This window comes from Canis aureus, chromosome 7 (genome assembly GCF_053574225.1).
Source record: "Canis aureus isolate CA01 chromosome 7, VMU_Caureus_v.1.0, whole genome shotgun sequence".
Taxonomy (NCBI): Eukaryota; Metazoa; Chordata; class Mammalia; order Carnivora; family Canidae; genus Canis; species Canis aureus.
In genome coordinates, this window is record NC_135617.1 from 25,700,154 (window position 1) to 25,715,156 (window position 15,003).

Sequence of the window (15,003 nt, forward strand, 5' to 3'; positions counted from 1 at the left end):
CAAATATATAATGATAGGTATCCACCATTATAGTACTGTCTTCCAAGGTGCTTGTCTTATTTTGCATTCTCACCAGCAAGAGTGATTTCTATGTGCTCCACATCCTCACCTGCATTTGATACTGTCAATATTTTGGATCTTCATCATTCAAATAGGTATGTAGTAGTATCTCATTGCTTTAATTTTGCAATTCCCTAATGACATATAAAGTTATACATTTTTTTATCTCCCCCGCCCCCCCCTTTTTTACTTTTTAAACACATCTTTTCAAATGCTATTTATTATCTGTACATCTGTTCATATTTTTTGCCCATTTAAAAAATCAAGTTGTTTGTTTTCTTGCTGTTGAGTATCAAGAGTTCTTTATGTATTTTGAAAAATAGTCCTTTATCAGATATGCATCTTGCCAAGATTCTCCAAGTCTGTGGTTTGTCTTTTCATTCTCTTAATCAGCTCTTTTGCAGAACGGAGTTTTTAATTTTAATTAAGTCCAACTTACCAATTTTTTTCCTTTCATAAGTGGTGCTTTTGACATTTTATTTAAAAAGCTATTGCCAAAAAAAATAAAAAATAAAAATAAAAAAATAAAGCATTAAAAGCTATTGCCAAACATGGGGCACCTGGCTGGCTCAATCAGTAAGGCAAGCAACTTTTGATCTCAGGGTCATAAATTTAAGCCCCACATTGGGCATGGAGCCTATTTAAAATATTAAATTAAATAAAAAAATAAAAAATTATTGCCAAACTCAAGGACACTTAGGCTTTTTCCAGTGCTGTCTTCTAGCTTTGTACAGTTAGCTTTATGATCCATTTTGTTAATTTTTGTGACAGGTTTAAGATTTCTGTTTGTTCACTTGTTTGTTTTCTACTTCTGGATGTCCAGTTATTCCAGCACATTTGTTGAAAAGATTATCCTTTCTCCTTAGAATTGCCTTTGCTTATTTGTGTGCGTCTATTTCTGGTCTCTCTATTCAATTCTACTGATCTGTTTGTTTACTCTTTGACCAGTACCACACTGTGTGTTTACTGTAGCTCTGTACTAAGTCTGAAAGCCAGTAATGTCAGTTGTCCCATTTACTTTTCATGTCTTTTTATCTCTTATTATTCTAATTTGGATTTGTGGTTAGATATTGAATAGTAGTAATAGTAATACTGAACTCTATTATTCTCAGAGAAATGCTTATATTATCATATTAATTATACTATTTCCTGAAAATAAATATCTTTTTGTTGTTGTTGTTAAGGAAGTTCCCTGCTATTCCTGATACGGGACTTTGCATTTTATTTTTTAAAGATTTTATTTATTCATTGATGAGAGACAGAGAGAGGAGTAGAGACATAGGCAGAGGGAGAAGCAGGCAACCCACAGGGAGCCAGATGCGGGACTCCATCCCAGGACCCTGGGATCACGACCTGAGCGAAGGCAGACGCTCAACCACTGAGCCAACCAGGCACCCCGGGACTTCCATTTTAACAAACACTCCTGGTGATTCTAGTTCAAGTGATCCAGAGACACACATTTTGAAAAAGTAATTAACATGAAAGAAATACCATGTCTGGCAAGGCATTCCCTACCTTTCCAGAATTATATACAAATTCTGTCTTTGATTCTGATGAACAATGATATACTTATGTATTAAACATTAAAAAACATAGATTAGCTATGTTGATGACTGAGTAATAAACATGACTTAAAATGCCAAAAAGTCATAATTTATTGATACTTATATTTTTTACCAATATAGAATTGCTGAAGACTTCTAATACAATAAACTATACATAACCATATAACCATAACCACAACCAAGATAATGAACATATCATCAGTTCCTGTCCCCAAAGGTCCCTATTGTCCTTTCATTCCTCCCTTATGCTCCTATCTCAGGCAACCACTGATATGCTTTCTGTCTCAATAGACTGGTTTGCATTTTCTAGATTTTTATATAAATGAAATCACACAATATGTATTTTTTGCTTGTCTAGCTTCTTTCAGATAGTATAATTGTTTTGAGATTCATCCATGTTGTTGTGTATACCAGTAGTTCATTCTCATTTATTACTGATTAGTATTTCATTATATGGGATATACCACAATTTTCTTATCACTAGTAAATCTCAGTTTTTAATGTGGTAAAAATAAGTTATTTGTCTCAGTAGAACAGAGTAGAAACTCTGTAACATTACAGAAATTCCCCAAACAAGAATATGAAGAACAAATTATGAGAAGGAACTGTTTTGGGATGCCTGGGTGGCTCAGCGGTTGAGTGTCTGCCTTTGGCTTAGGGCATGATCCCGGAATTCTGGGATCAAGTCCTACATTGGGCTTCCTGCATGGAGCCTGCTTCTCCCTCTGCCTATGTCTCTGCCTCTCTCTCCCTGTGTCTCTCATGAATAAATAAATAAAATATTTTTTTAAAAAGAGAGAAAGGACTGTTTTGATCAAAGGTGAGATCTTTGTGATGAGAATAAAGTCTGAAAGAGATAAATAAAGCAGAGGAGGGTGAGGAATTTGGAAAGCAAGAATAAATTATGACCTGAGAAATCAACCATAAGAATCTGGTAGCAGGTATAACCATGAATTTCAAAACATTTAAATTTAATGAAGTTAATTTATCAGTCTTTTTCTCTATGGTTAATACATTTTGTGTTCTGTTTAAGAAAACTGCCTACCCCCAAAGTCATGAAGATATTCTAAGTTGCCTTTTGGAAGCTTTATCATTGCCTTTCACATTTAGATACACACAATACTGTAAATTGATTTTGATCTTTGATATGAAGTAGAAGCCAACATTCTTTCTTTTTGTGTTTTCCCGTATGGATATCCAGTTGATCCAGTACCATTTATTTAAAAAGAGCTCTTTCCTCTTCACATTGCAGTGTTTCCTTTGTCACAAGTCGAGTATGTGTAAGTGTGTTGTCATTGGCCTGTTTGGTGTATCCCAGTCTTTTATCCATCTTTGCATCAATATCATAGTGTATTTATCAATTTAGCTCTGTAATAAATCTTGGTAAGAACAAAGTATCCATTGTTCTTCTTTAAGATTATATTGGTTATTTTTAGCTCTCTGTCCTTCCATATAAAACTCACAATCATTGTTAATTTTCACAAAAATATGTTAGATTTTTGCTGGTTTCTTTTTTTAATTTATATTTTTCTTTTTTCTTTTTCCTTTTTTTTTCTTTTTTTGCTGGTTTCTATAGATCAGTTAGAATCTATAGATTAATTTTTAACATCTTTATAATATTGGGTCTTTCAATCCATGAGCATAGTCTATTTTTTTATTTACTTAGTTCTTTAATTTCAATGATATTTTATAGTTTCCTATGTATGTGTTTGGTATATCTTTTGTCAATTTGAGGACCATTGGAAAAGTACTGGTGCTTAAGCTCCTCTCCCAGAGATTCTGAATCAGTCTGGTTCCAGGCATTGATACTTCTCCAAGACTCCCAGGTGGTTATAGTGTGCAGCCACAGCTGAAAAACATTGCTTTGGAAACCTCTCTCAAGGCTGACATTAATCTATCATCAGTATTCTTGTGGTGTTCACTCAGCTAAAAACTGTTCACATATATTATCATCCAATCTTGATCCTGTATCTCTGGAATCTATCAATGTTATCTTATTTGGAAAGAGTCTTTGCAGATATAATTAAGTTAAGGATCTTGAGATGAGGAGATTACCCTGGATTATCTAGGTGGGCCCTAAACACCATTCCAAGTGTCCTTATAAGAAGAGGCAAAAGAAGACAACAGACACACATAGAAGGTACCGCAAAAAAGAGAGAGGTGTAGCTACAAGCCAAGGGAAGCTAACAATCTCTAAAAGCTGGAACAGGCAAGGAACAAATTTTTCTCCTAAAACTTCCGGAGGGAGTGTGGCCTGATGATACCTTTATTTTAGGCTTCTGACCTCGAAAAGCTGTGAGAAAATAAATTCCTGTTGTTTTAAGTTACTTTGTTCATGTTATTTTCTTACTGCAGCCCTAGGAAATCAATACAGGGCCTAATCAGATGACATTTGCTCATCTAAACCTGCGACTGTGCCCTAAAACAAACATATAAATAAAGTGAAGTGATTAAGACTTTGGATGTAAACAGCCTTACCAGCTGTGTGATCTTGGAAAAGTTAAGCTTTTCTTAATTACTTTTCTAATCTGTACAATAGTGCCTACCCACTGTATGGTTCTTGTGATAATTAAATTATTTAATGTATAGAAGGCCCTTGGAAGAGATTGTGGAACAAGGTTAATACTTAAGAAGTGCTAACATGGGACCCCCTGGGTGGCTTAGTTGGTTAAGCATCCCACTCTTGAGTTTGGCCTCAGGTCATGATCTCAGGATTGTGGGGTTGAGCCCCACCTTGAGCTCTGTGCTCAGCAAGGGGTCTGCTTGAGGATTCTCTCTCCTTTTCCCTCTACCCATCCTCCAACTCACACATGCACGTTCTAGTGCTCTTTCTCTTTCTCTCTCAAATAAATAAATCTTTTAAAAAAATAAAATGTTAAAGAAAAAAAGAAGTGCTAATAGTTATTGTAGGAAAAAAATCTCATAAAGAAAGGATGTGATATATCAGGTAGAGTGGCTAGGTGTTATTTGTTTTGGTTTTGCTTTTTAAGGAAAAATATCTCTTCTTTTCTAAGACAGAGTTTTAATCAGAGGTGCAGAGGGAACCTCTAAGGCTATGTGGACCAGATACTATATTCAAAGTGTTGAATGGACATGTACATTTTTTTCTGGAGAGAGGGGTCATGGTTTTATCAGATCCTCAAAGAGTTTTATGATTCCGTAAAAACTAAGAAGGATTGAAAAGACAGAGGGTAAGAACAGAGTGGCCTGTGGTGAGGGCATGCTTACCACCCACAACACTCCACCCTCACATTCTCCATCTTCTCATCGAAACAAACGTTACAATTATCATGTTGAGCAGGGTGGCCAAGTAGCATAGCACAGTAGTGGAACCGAGGGGTGGCTTGGGGACAAGAGCTTTAGATTCATCTTACTTCCCCAATAAATACATCTCCAATAAATACTTCCCTCAGGATGTTGTTGCCCTAGCCTATCCTATATAGAACATTCGAGTGCAGCCTTTGACATAAATAAGATAGTCAATAGTGTATGTGCAGGGAAGGGAGATTTAAGATGAGGCAAAGATGGAATTGATGGAGCAGGGAACCTTTCTTTCTGCATCTTAGAAAACCATAAGAGGAGGAGTTGGAAGCAGAGGAGTCTTGAGTAACCTCCCAACACAGTAATCCTGTTTTTTTAAATCTGTAGTGACCCAGATTTGTTCCATTTGCATACTGTCTCCAGCAGTACCCCCAAGCAGAGGACACTAACAAGGTCAAAGTTGATGAGAAACAGTATGGGAAAGTGTGCCAAGCTGACCAGGATGGAGCTGAGTTTACCAAGTGTGGATTTCAGGAGGTCCACTGGGTAGAAAAAAAAAGAGTAGTACTATGACTTCTGATACTGAGTGAGATGAAGCTGAGGTCTGTGGAGCCTAAGTATCAAGAAATGGTGAAATGAAAGTTTCCTGGTATGTGACCAGTGCTGTTACTAAAATCATACTCCAATGTTGGAATGGTTGGAAGCCCAAATTTGTGGTGTCTACAGCATGTATAAGTGAGGTACTGTTAAGGCTGAATAGCAACCTCTATGAGGGAATTAAAGGGAGTATGTACTGCCAAGTGTGTGACTTTCATTCCCAGGAAGAACAATAATCAGGTTGTTACCCTCAGAGGTAAGCAGAGCTCCTAAGAAGGAAGCTCCTCCTGCTACATTAATATCATCTTTCATACAAAAAAATCAATGCAAAGGATTACTTCCAAATTCAACCTCAATGATATATAATATGTGGCAACCACACGAATGACTCAAATGATTCCTATGTAGACCACAGTGCTTATTTTCTTACCTGTATGTAAGGGAGCCATCTGCTGTCAGAATAGGATCCTCCAGCTGCAAATTCTTCCATTTCACCCTCCAGCTACATAACTACGTGAGCTACCTCCAGATCAACAATACTGTAGAATTTGAGAAGCTGACATGAGATCACTGTCAGGGAGAAGTAACTCACAATCCCCCCATCTCTTTTGCAAGTCTGAAAATATTCATTAAGCACATAAATCCATTTATTACACATTGCAATTCTCAAAGAGAGTTCTGTTGTGCTAGAATTAATAAGGCAGTCTGTAATAACACATGTCCCTGCCAATTTCCTTCTTAGTGTTTTTGGTAATACTATTCCTTCCTGAACTTGTCTTTGCCTGTCCCGATCCTACCCAACCCGCAACTTCAGTTCCAGTCTCATTTCCTTTGTGAAGACTCTGTCATTGCTCCAGCACACAATGGCCTCTCCTTGGACCTCTGCTCTGTCCCTGAGGCCGCGCTCTTGTGGGCACTTCATCATCCATGCACTGCTTCATAGTAACATATGCTCACAGCCAGCATTTCCCATATGCCCACACTGTTGTAAGCACTTTTTAAAACTTATTAGATCTCATAATAACCCTATGAGGTGGTTGCTATTATCATTTCCACTTTACAAAAGAGGAAATTGAGGTCTAGGAAGGCTAAAATAAAACCCTGCCAACATCATCAAGGCTATTACACAGCGTGGCCACCATTAAACCCACACACCCTTTCAGATGTGTTTGTAAGCACCCAGAGGACAAGAACTCTTTCTTTCTTTCTTTCTTTTTTTTTTTTTTAGGACAAGAACTCTTATAAAATTCTTTGGGAGTTCTCACAGTGCCTAGCCTAGCAACTAGAATCTTAGGGGCTGAGGTCCAATGTTTTATTACAGTTTACTAATTTTACATGAGGTCAGAAGACCCAGAAAAGAAGATCATTTTATCCCATTAATCAGGCTGATAAAAAACTAGTCTGACAAGATACTATAGTAGTAACAGGAAACGTACCAAGGATGTACTATAAGCCAAGCACTGTGGTAGGTACGTTTATATATCAACCCATTTAATCCTTTTATACGTCCTTTCAGAGAGGTACAATTATACATATTTGATCATTGAGAAAACTGAAGCACACAGAGAGGTAAAGTAACCTTGCTTGAGGTCACAGAGACTCCAGCCTATGCCTAATCTACACACTATCATGTCACACTTACCATGGAAGAATTCTTATTTGCAAAGGAGTTTGGAAATTGTGAAGAATATACAATGAGAAGATGGTCTTCCATATATATATATGGAAGAGGCATATATATGGAGAGGCAGAGATATAGGCAGAGGGAGAAGCAGGCTCCCCACAGGGAGCCTGATGCAGAACTTGATCCCAGGACCCTGAGATCATGCCCTGGCCCTGAGCCAAACGCTCAGCTGCTGAGCCACCCAGGCGTCCCTGGCCTTCCCCATATTATACCACCTCCCAGTCTCATCGGAATGGTGCAGGAGGGAGGATCTCCAGAGACGCATTGCACAGTCCTGTGGGGATCTCATGGTTACTGCTGCCAGCAGGAGCTGGCCTCAGGGGGGCACTGCTCCCCTTTTAACACTTGGCTTTTATAGGTGTCCTTTTAAAACTCACAGCGATCCTAAAAGCAAGTCTGGAGCATTTGAAGGTAATAAGACAAACAAAAAGCATACGTAACAAAGGATACCATAATCTGGTTGCAAGCGGTGGTCTGCTCTCCAAGGCTTGGACAAAATGGTCTCTTGACCTTCCTTTCTGCTGAGGCTCCATTCTGTGTTGACCCCACACAAACACTCACCTGGCACCTTTCTTCTTCAAAGTCAGGCCCTTAGAGGGCTGAGTTTGGGAGAAGTAAGACTTTTCTGTGAGGTGACACAATATTCAGATTCCTGTTTCCTGGAGGAAGACCCATTTCTTTCACAGATGACAGACACTCCCATTCAGTGCTCTTTTGTGGAGATGGCTTCCATTTAGCCACTCCCTCAGGAATGAGACCTGTTTTTTAATTTTTAATTTTTAAATTTTTATCTATTTATTTTTTGAGACCTGTTCTTAAGCCTCAACAGGACATCCTAAATCTAATGTCTGTAGAAGATATTTACGTGTACAGTAGTAGGTGGCCACAAACTCTTTTCTTTTTTTTTTTTTTAATTTTTATTTATTTATGATAGTCACAGAGAGAGAGAGAGAGAGAGAGAGGCAGAGACACAGGCAGAGGGAGAAGCAGGCTCCATGCACTGGGAGCCTGACGTGGGATTCGATCCAGGGTCTCCAGGATCGCGCCCTGGGCCAAAGGCAGACGCCAAACCGCTGCACCACCCAGGGATCCCCCCCCCCTTTTTTTTTTAATTTCACAAACTCTTTTCTTCAGGGTATCGAAAAATAGAAAGAATTCTCACACCAGAATGCCTCTGAGATTAAAGAAGCCAACACAATGAATGCACTGCAGCCAGGAACACATCTGACAAAACAGTATGCACGTGCACATGAGTCTGCTGTGCATGGATTAGGAGGCGGTGATGGGCATTTGTTTCTAGATACCATAATTTGGGGTATTAATGACTGGGATATCATCAAGAAGGTTACATATGGAGATAAAATCAAGGACAGTACATTCATAATCACTTCTACTGATGCTACCTCCAAACCTGTTTGCTCACTATTGCCAGGAGCCTGACTACCTTGAGGAGAACCTCAGACCCATAATTGTAGATGCTCAAAAAGCTATCCATTAATGTTATTAAATGCCTGTTTAATGCTTTCATTTTTAAAAACCAACTCTTTCTGAATTTAGCAATGATGCTTTCCTTACCTAGAAGTTTTTTCTGGGCTTGCTTTTGGGATCAATTTGGTTTTAGCTTCTAATGAATCCACCCCATCTAGTCCCAGGATATATAGACTCTTGTAAGTTCCAGCAGTTCCTTCTAACAAGGCGCACATCGCAAGTATAAGGCAGTGCTGAGTCAGTGGTTATTGATGAGGACAGATGAAACAATTTCTTCTTCTCAAAAAACACTTGGGTTTTTTTTCTTGAGAATGAAAGACATACAGAGAGAGGGCAGAGACACAGGCAGAGGGAGAAGCAGGCTCCCCAAGAGGAGCCTGATGTGGGACTCGATATCAGATCCCGGGATCACACCCCAAGCCAAAGGCAGACGCTCAACCACTGAGCCACCCAGGCATCCCTCAAAAAATATTTCTTTCTAGTTATTTAGAAACAATGTTATCAATCATATCTAATTTATAGATATACCTGTTTTCTAAGAAGATCTTCTGTGGACATAGATATCTGTGATATCTTTGCATAAAGTAAAAGGTCTGCAAATTTGGCCTATAGGCTAAATTCATCCCCTGCTTGTTTGTTTGTTTTTTTTAAAGATTTTATTTATTTATTCATGAGAGACACAGAGAGAGAGGCAGAGACACAGGCAGAGGGAGAAGCAGGCTCCATGCAGGAAGCCCGATGTAGTGATCCCGGGACTCTGGGATCATGTCCTGAGCCAAAGGCAGATGCCCAACCACTGAGCCACCCAGGTGTGCCACTGAAGCACCCCACTGCCTATTTTTGAATGACTTCCAAGCTAAGAATAATTTTTATATCCTTTAGAGGAAAAAACCAAAGAACACTAGTATTTTGTGACATGTGAAAGTTATTTGAAATTCAAATTTCAGTGTCAGTAAGAAAGTTGGATTGGAATGCAGCCATGCTCATCCACTGTAACATCACGGCAGCTTTTGTTCTACAGCAGCAGAGCTGAGTAGCCACAGCAGAGATGATATGGCCTGAAAGGCCAAAAATATTTTGTATCTGGTCCTTTACAGAAAAAGTTTAGCAACTCCTGACATTGTGTAACAGACTATCTTACTTTGAGGCATAAACTTTTAGCTTCATTCTTTTTCAAATCATTTATAGTGGCCTGATTTTACGGATAAGGAAATAAGAGACCCAAAGTGGTTATAAGTAGTTTGAGTGATATAGAGCCTGAACTAAAACACTTGGTTAAATTATCTAAGCTCTCTAAACCTTAGTTATATCACTTACCAAAAATTGTGATGGTGGATGGGAAAGGGAATAACACGTGCAAGGGGCTTAGCATACAGTCTGACAGAAGTGTTGACTAAATGTAGCTATTTTTATTAGCTAATAATATAAGTATACTATTAAAACTCAGATCTTCTGATTTAAACCAGTACCCTTTTCACTATAATAAACTGTATTCCCCCCAAAGAAAAAAATAGGAATAGGTTATATAATCATTGATTGTTTTATCAAGACTTGAGATAGTTCTACTCACTCTCCAGACATCTGATCCACTCATATCCTCAAGTTTCTACCGGTGTGACATCATAATGACCAGAGATGGTCTTTTGGGAGACAGATATCACTTACTCAGGAAGGCCTTACAACCACTTCTCTTCTGATCTGTCCAGTGAGGATAAGGATGCTCATTCTACATAACTGGAAGCTCAAAGAAAATAATAGACATGAAAGCATTTTGAAAACAGAAATGTTGTTGTAGTTAAATCATACATCTATGGAGCCTTTTGCAAAAGTAGATGATTCCTAAGATTGCTATCTGATCATAGGCTATTGGGAGTCTGGTCATCAGGTGAACTATGACTTAACCGCTAATTCTTTTTATTCCTTGATTTGGAGACGAGCAAGAAGCACCCAGCTCAGAACCTTGGAGGGAGTGCCAGCGATAGAAGACAAGAAGTTGTCAGCAGAGGAAAGTGAACAAGTGAGGGATATTCTGAAGTCCCTACCAGCTGTGTACCTAAGCATTACCCATGCCGTGTCTCTCTCTACGGACCCTGTCTCCCTCTATCCATCCGCCTTCCTTTCCTCTTCCTGTCTTCCCTGTCCTTCTATCTCCCTCCCTGTGTGCCCTCCTGTCTCTCCTCTCTCTTACTTCATCCTCAAGAATATCATTAGTCTTTATACAACAAAATACTTCAATTCCATGTTCTTAATGTTATATTATTATTCTACTCATGTAAATTGTTGTTTCATGTTATTTGATATGAAAGAGATAAGTAGGACTTTGTTCCACTTATTGTGACGAGCACTGAGTAATGTATGGAAATGTTGAATTGCTATATTGCACACCTGAAATTAATAGAACATTGAATGGTAACTATCCTGGCATTTAAAAAATAAATGAAAATAGGACTTTCCTGTTTGCAAAGCTCTTTCACATGCATTATTTTGTTAATCTTCAGGGTTTCTCAAAACCCTACTAAGAAACAATGTTCCAAATTATAAAAACAACAACAAAAAAAATTATAAAAACAAATAATGATAGCAAAAAGCTTTCACCTATTTTTTTTCTAAATAGGAAAGTGTCTCTTGACTGAGCAAAAGAGTTTCCTTCATCATGAATTTAGAAATCACTTGGTTGATTTAGCTCTTTGCTTTCTGATTCTACTGTGGGTATCTTTCTCTGATCCATTTTGAAGATGTTAATGATTATGTTATTGACTAGCAAGTCAATTCCTATTCTTTTTTTTTTTTATTTATTTTTTCAATTCCTATTCTGTAGATTGGAGGGCCTCCATGATTACCTGTGACCTCTCTTTCCCGTTTCATTCCTCATGAAAAGAGAGAGTGAGGTTCTTGTCTAACGGAGTTGAAGAATGAATCTCAAAGAAGAGAGAGTAAAGCAATAGAAGTTTATTAAGCCAGGATACAGAGAAAGCTCTCAGGAGTAAGAGGGGTTGCCAATGAGGACCTCCGATGAGGTCTTTTATTTAGGACTGACCAGGGAGCTTGTGGCCTTATCATTCTTGTGACTTCTTAATTTGAATAAGGGCTGGTGATAATATCTTTAATGACTTACTTCTTCTTTGGGGTCTGGCTATTCTTTGTTGGTCACAGATGACTGTCATAAAAAAAAAGACACCCACTGCCCCCAACCCTGACACCTAGGGCAGGGTGTTCTGCTTTGTTCCCTTATCTCTTTTTTCCATACACGTCAGCATTTTGGGGATTTCTGTGAGCCTGACCATGTAGCCTCCTACCTATCTCTCCCTCCCTAGCCCCACCTGTGCCTTACTCACCCATGACCCCTCTTTATGTACCACATAGCTTACATTTTCCTGACTGTGCCTTTCCTCATCAGTTTAGCTCTGCTTAGAGTATCCTACCTTCTCACCAAATCTGCCAATGGAGACTGGACTAGGCCTTCAAGGCCCTGATCACAGCTAGCGTTACGTTTCTCTCAACTCCTAGAGCCCTTTGTCAATGCCTTCACCGGAGCACTCCCTACATCTGGCATTGTAGTCATTGTTTAGAAACCCATCATCTCTGCTACTATCTGACAGATCTCTGTAATCCCTGCAAATTTAGGGCAATGACTGCAAACAATAGATTTTCCACACTGCTTAATGAGTGACCAAGCTTACCACTTCCAGCCTAAATTTTCTATACAAGATATGAAAAAACTCAATTTTTACAGGTTTTCATTACATTTTGAAGTGAAATCACTTTCTTCATTTAGTACCAGATTTTACTTTAGCATTTAAAAGATTTTATTTATTTATTTGAGAGAGAGAGCAGGAGTAGAGGGAGGGGCAGAGGGAGAGGGAGAAGCAGATTCCCTGCTGAGCAGGGAGCTAGATGCAGGCTTCATTCCAGGACCCTGGGATCAGGACCTGAGCTGAAGGCAGACGCTTAACCGCTTAACCAGCGGTTAAGCCACCCAGATGCCCCTACCTACCTTAGCATTCTTTTTTTAAGATTTTATTTATTTATTCATGAGCGGCACAGAGAGAGGCAGAGACATAGGCAGAGGGAGAGGCAGGCTCCCTAGGGGGAGGGAGCCTGATGCTGGACTCGATCCCAGGACCCCAGGATCACGATCTGAGCCAAAAGCAGATGCTCAACCACTGAGCCACCCAGATGCCCCTACCTTGACATTTTTGACATGCAATTCGATATGCTAGTGCTGGGTGTTTTTCCACCTAAAGTCATAGTTCTGAGAAAAATGAAAAACATCTGCCATAGGCATTTATTCAAGCACTGCAATTACATAAGGACTAGGCAAGCATGAATATGAATCTGATGCTGACCTTTAGGATGGCTTTCAGTTTTTCAAAACTATTACATGAGCTCAAGGCTAGCTTTACTTTTAGATTCCAGTAATCTAGAAAACACTCCAAATTATTTATTTCTCTGCAATGGGTCATAAAATGTGACATTAGCATCCTGGAAAAAAATTACATTTGAATCCACTTATAGTTGAAAGAGAATATGTTTGATGATATTTTTGAAAGCACCCCCTCTACAAATAAAGCAGGAATAGGTTATATAATCATTTATTTTAAAATGTTAATGGTATTTTATTAGGATTCAAGATATCTGATCCACTAATGTCCTCAAGTTTCTGCCAAGGTGACATCATAATGACCACAGATGGTCCTTTGGGAGATGGATATCACTTAGTCAGGAAGAAAATACAGTATATTTTCAGCTCAGATTTCTTAGCAACATAAGGAATTAATTTTGTTAAAATCAAAAGCCATAAAAAAAAAATCAAAGCCATTTCCTCTGAAAGCTACTGTTTCTTTCTCCTTTCAAGTTCGGGAATCTCCCCCACACCCAGACCTTTTCATATATCCTTTTAAAGGTTTATACAACCTATCCATATGACTTTCTATAAATAGACCATCCCTTTTTTTCTGTTATAAGGCTTTTCATATTTGTTTTTTTTTAAAGTAAACTTTATGCCCAGTATGGGGCTCGAACTCACTACCCTGAGATCAAGAGTCAGCATGCTCTACCAACCGAGCCAGCCAGGTACCTCAAGGCTTTTTATGTTTGAATAGAAATAAAGGAAATACTGAATTGAGTTTAGGTGAAATAGGGGCTAGGAAAGCAAGCTTGGTGGCTTGGCCCTGGGATTATGGAAGGAAATATGTGCAGATGTGTCCCTGCTGGAAGAGAACGGCATTGTCAGTTTTCCTGTCTTCTCAAACAACTTCACCCCTGCAGAAAAGCGCAGTGTCCCTGATAGCACTCCCAGTGACTGCTGGAACGGGAATATAAGCATTCCTAAAATGGACCTGAGGCTGAATTCCTGGTCCCCCTGAGGGGATGAATCATAGGTTAAATCTTTAGAAATATGGCTTGTGAATAAAAGCTGGTTGATTTGTTATTGATTAAAACCATACTGGGGGTCTTCCTTCTCCTCTTCACTTGTAGACTCTCAAAAACACCCATAAGCCCTCCCTAAGCCTCTCTCAACTCTTGCCCTGCTCCTGTCACAAGTAAATAGCTAAGTGCACATTTAAGTTTATCATAGTCTGAAGGGCATTTTGGGGGAAAACCATATATTTGAAGCAGTTGGGAATCTCATCTTAGGCAGTTTGTCAGAGAGTTAAAACATTAAACTATTCCTTCTAGGTGCTCCCTATCATCACTTACTGTTTTTATCAATGAAGTAGATTTAGGTTTGCAAGGCTGGTCATTTCCTCTGAGGCATTCTGCCTATAATTCCTATAGTTATACACCAAGTAATGGGGCCTGAGAACACAGGTTCGCAGGTTTTTTATTCTTTTTATTCTTGCAGAGATTCTTAAGCTTACTCAGTTTTTTTTTCTTTTTCTTTTTTTTTTGCTTACTCAGTTTCTGACGATTTAGTGTCTCAATAATTTTTTCATTGGCAAAAAAAAAAAAGAAAAAAAAAGGGATCCCTGGGTGGCACAGCGGTTTGGCGCCTGCCTTTGGCCCAGGGCGCCATCCTGGAGACCCGGGATTGAATCCCACATCGGGCTCCCAGTGCATAGAGCCTGCTTCTCCCTCTGCCTGTGTCTCTGCCTCTCTCTCTCTCTCTCTCTCTCTCTGTGACTATCATAAATAAACAAAAAATTAAAAATTTTTTTTTTCATTGGCATCCCTAGCCCAAAAGAAGTGCCTAACTCTTCTGGATGTATGCCCAATCAAGTACCTAATAGGTTTAAATAACCCAATAGCAGCAGTTTGCATGGTATCTGACAAATGTCATTGTGTTTCCCTTGAAATTTAAAAATACCCTGCTTCACCTCTGTGAGTTTGCTGCAGTGCCCCAGGGCT

General features: G+C 38.9%; 1 protein-coding gene and 1 long non-coding RNA gene across 4 annotated transcripts in view; one reads left to right on the forward strand and one right to left on the reverse strand.

The window, feature by feature from the left end:
* Window positions 1-10,243, reverse strand: part of CFAP206 (cilia and flagella associated protein 206) — a 62,848-nt gene extending 52,605 nt beyond the window's left edge. The window contains exon 1 of one of the 2 annotated variants that reach the window (XM_077903140.1): window positions 10,226-10,243. Coding sequence is in view for 1 of the 2 variants with exons in the window: in XM_077903135.1 (XP_077759261.1) it covers window positions 5,914-5,932 (19 nt within the window). In the remaining variant the exon portion in view is untranslated. Of the gene's footprint in view, window positions 1-5,913; window positions 6,223-10,225 lie in introns of those variants that run through there. The other variant, XM_077903135.1, reaches the window with a different exon arrangement.
* Window positions 6,772-11,119, forward strand: LOC144317159 (uncharacterized). Of its 2 annotated transcripts, none has more exons than XR_013383053.1 (2): window positions 6,772-6,952; window positions 10,588-11,119. It is a non-coding gene; the product is annotated as an uncharacterized LOC144317159 (long non-coding RNA). The 2 variants fall into 2 exon arrangements; XR_013383054.1 differs by having other exon boundaries at window positions 6,772-6,948.
* The last annotated feature ends 3,884 nt before the right edge of the window (window positions 11,120-15,003 follow it).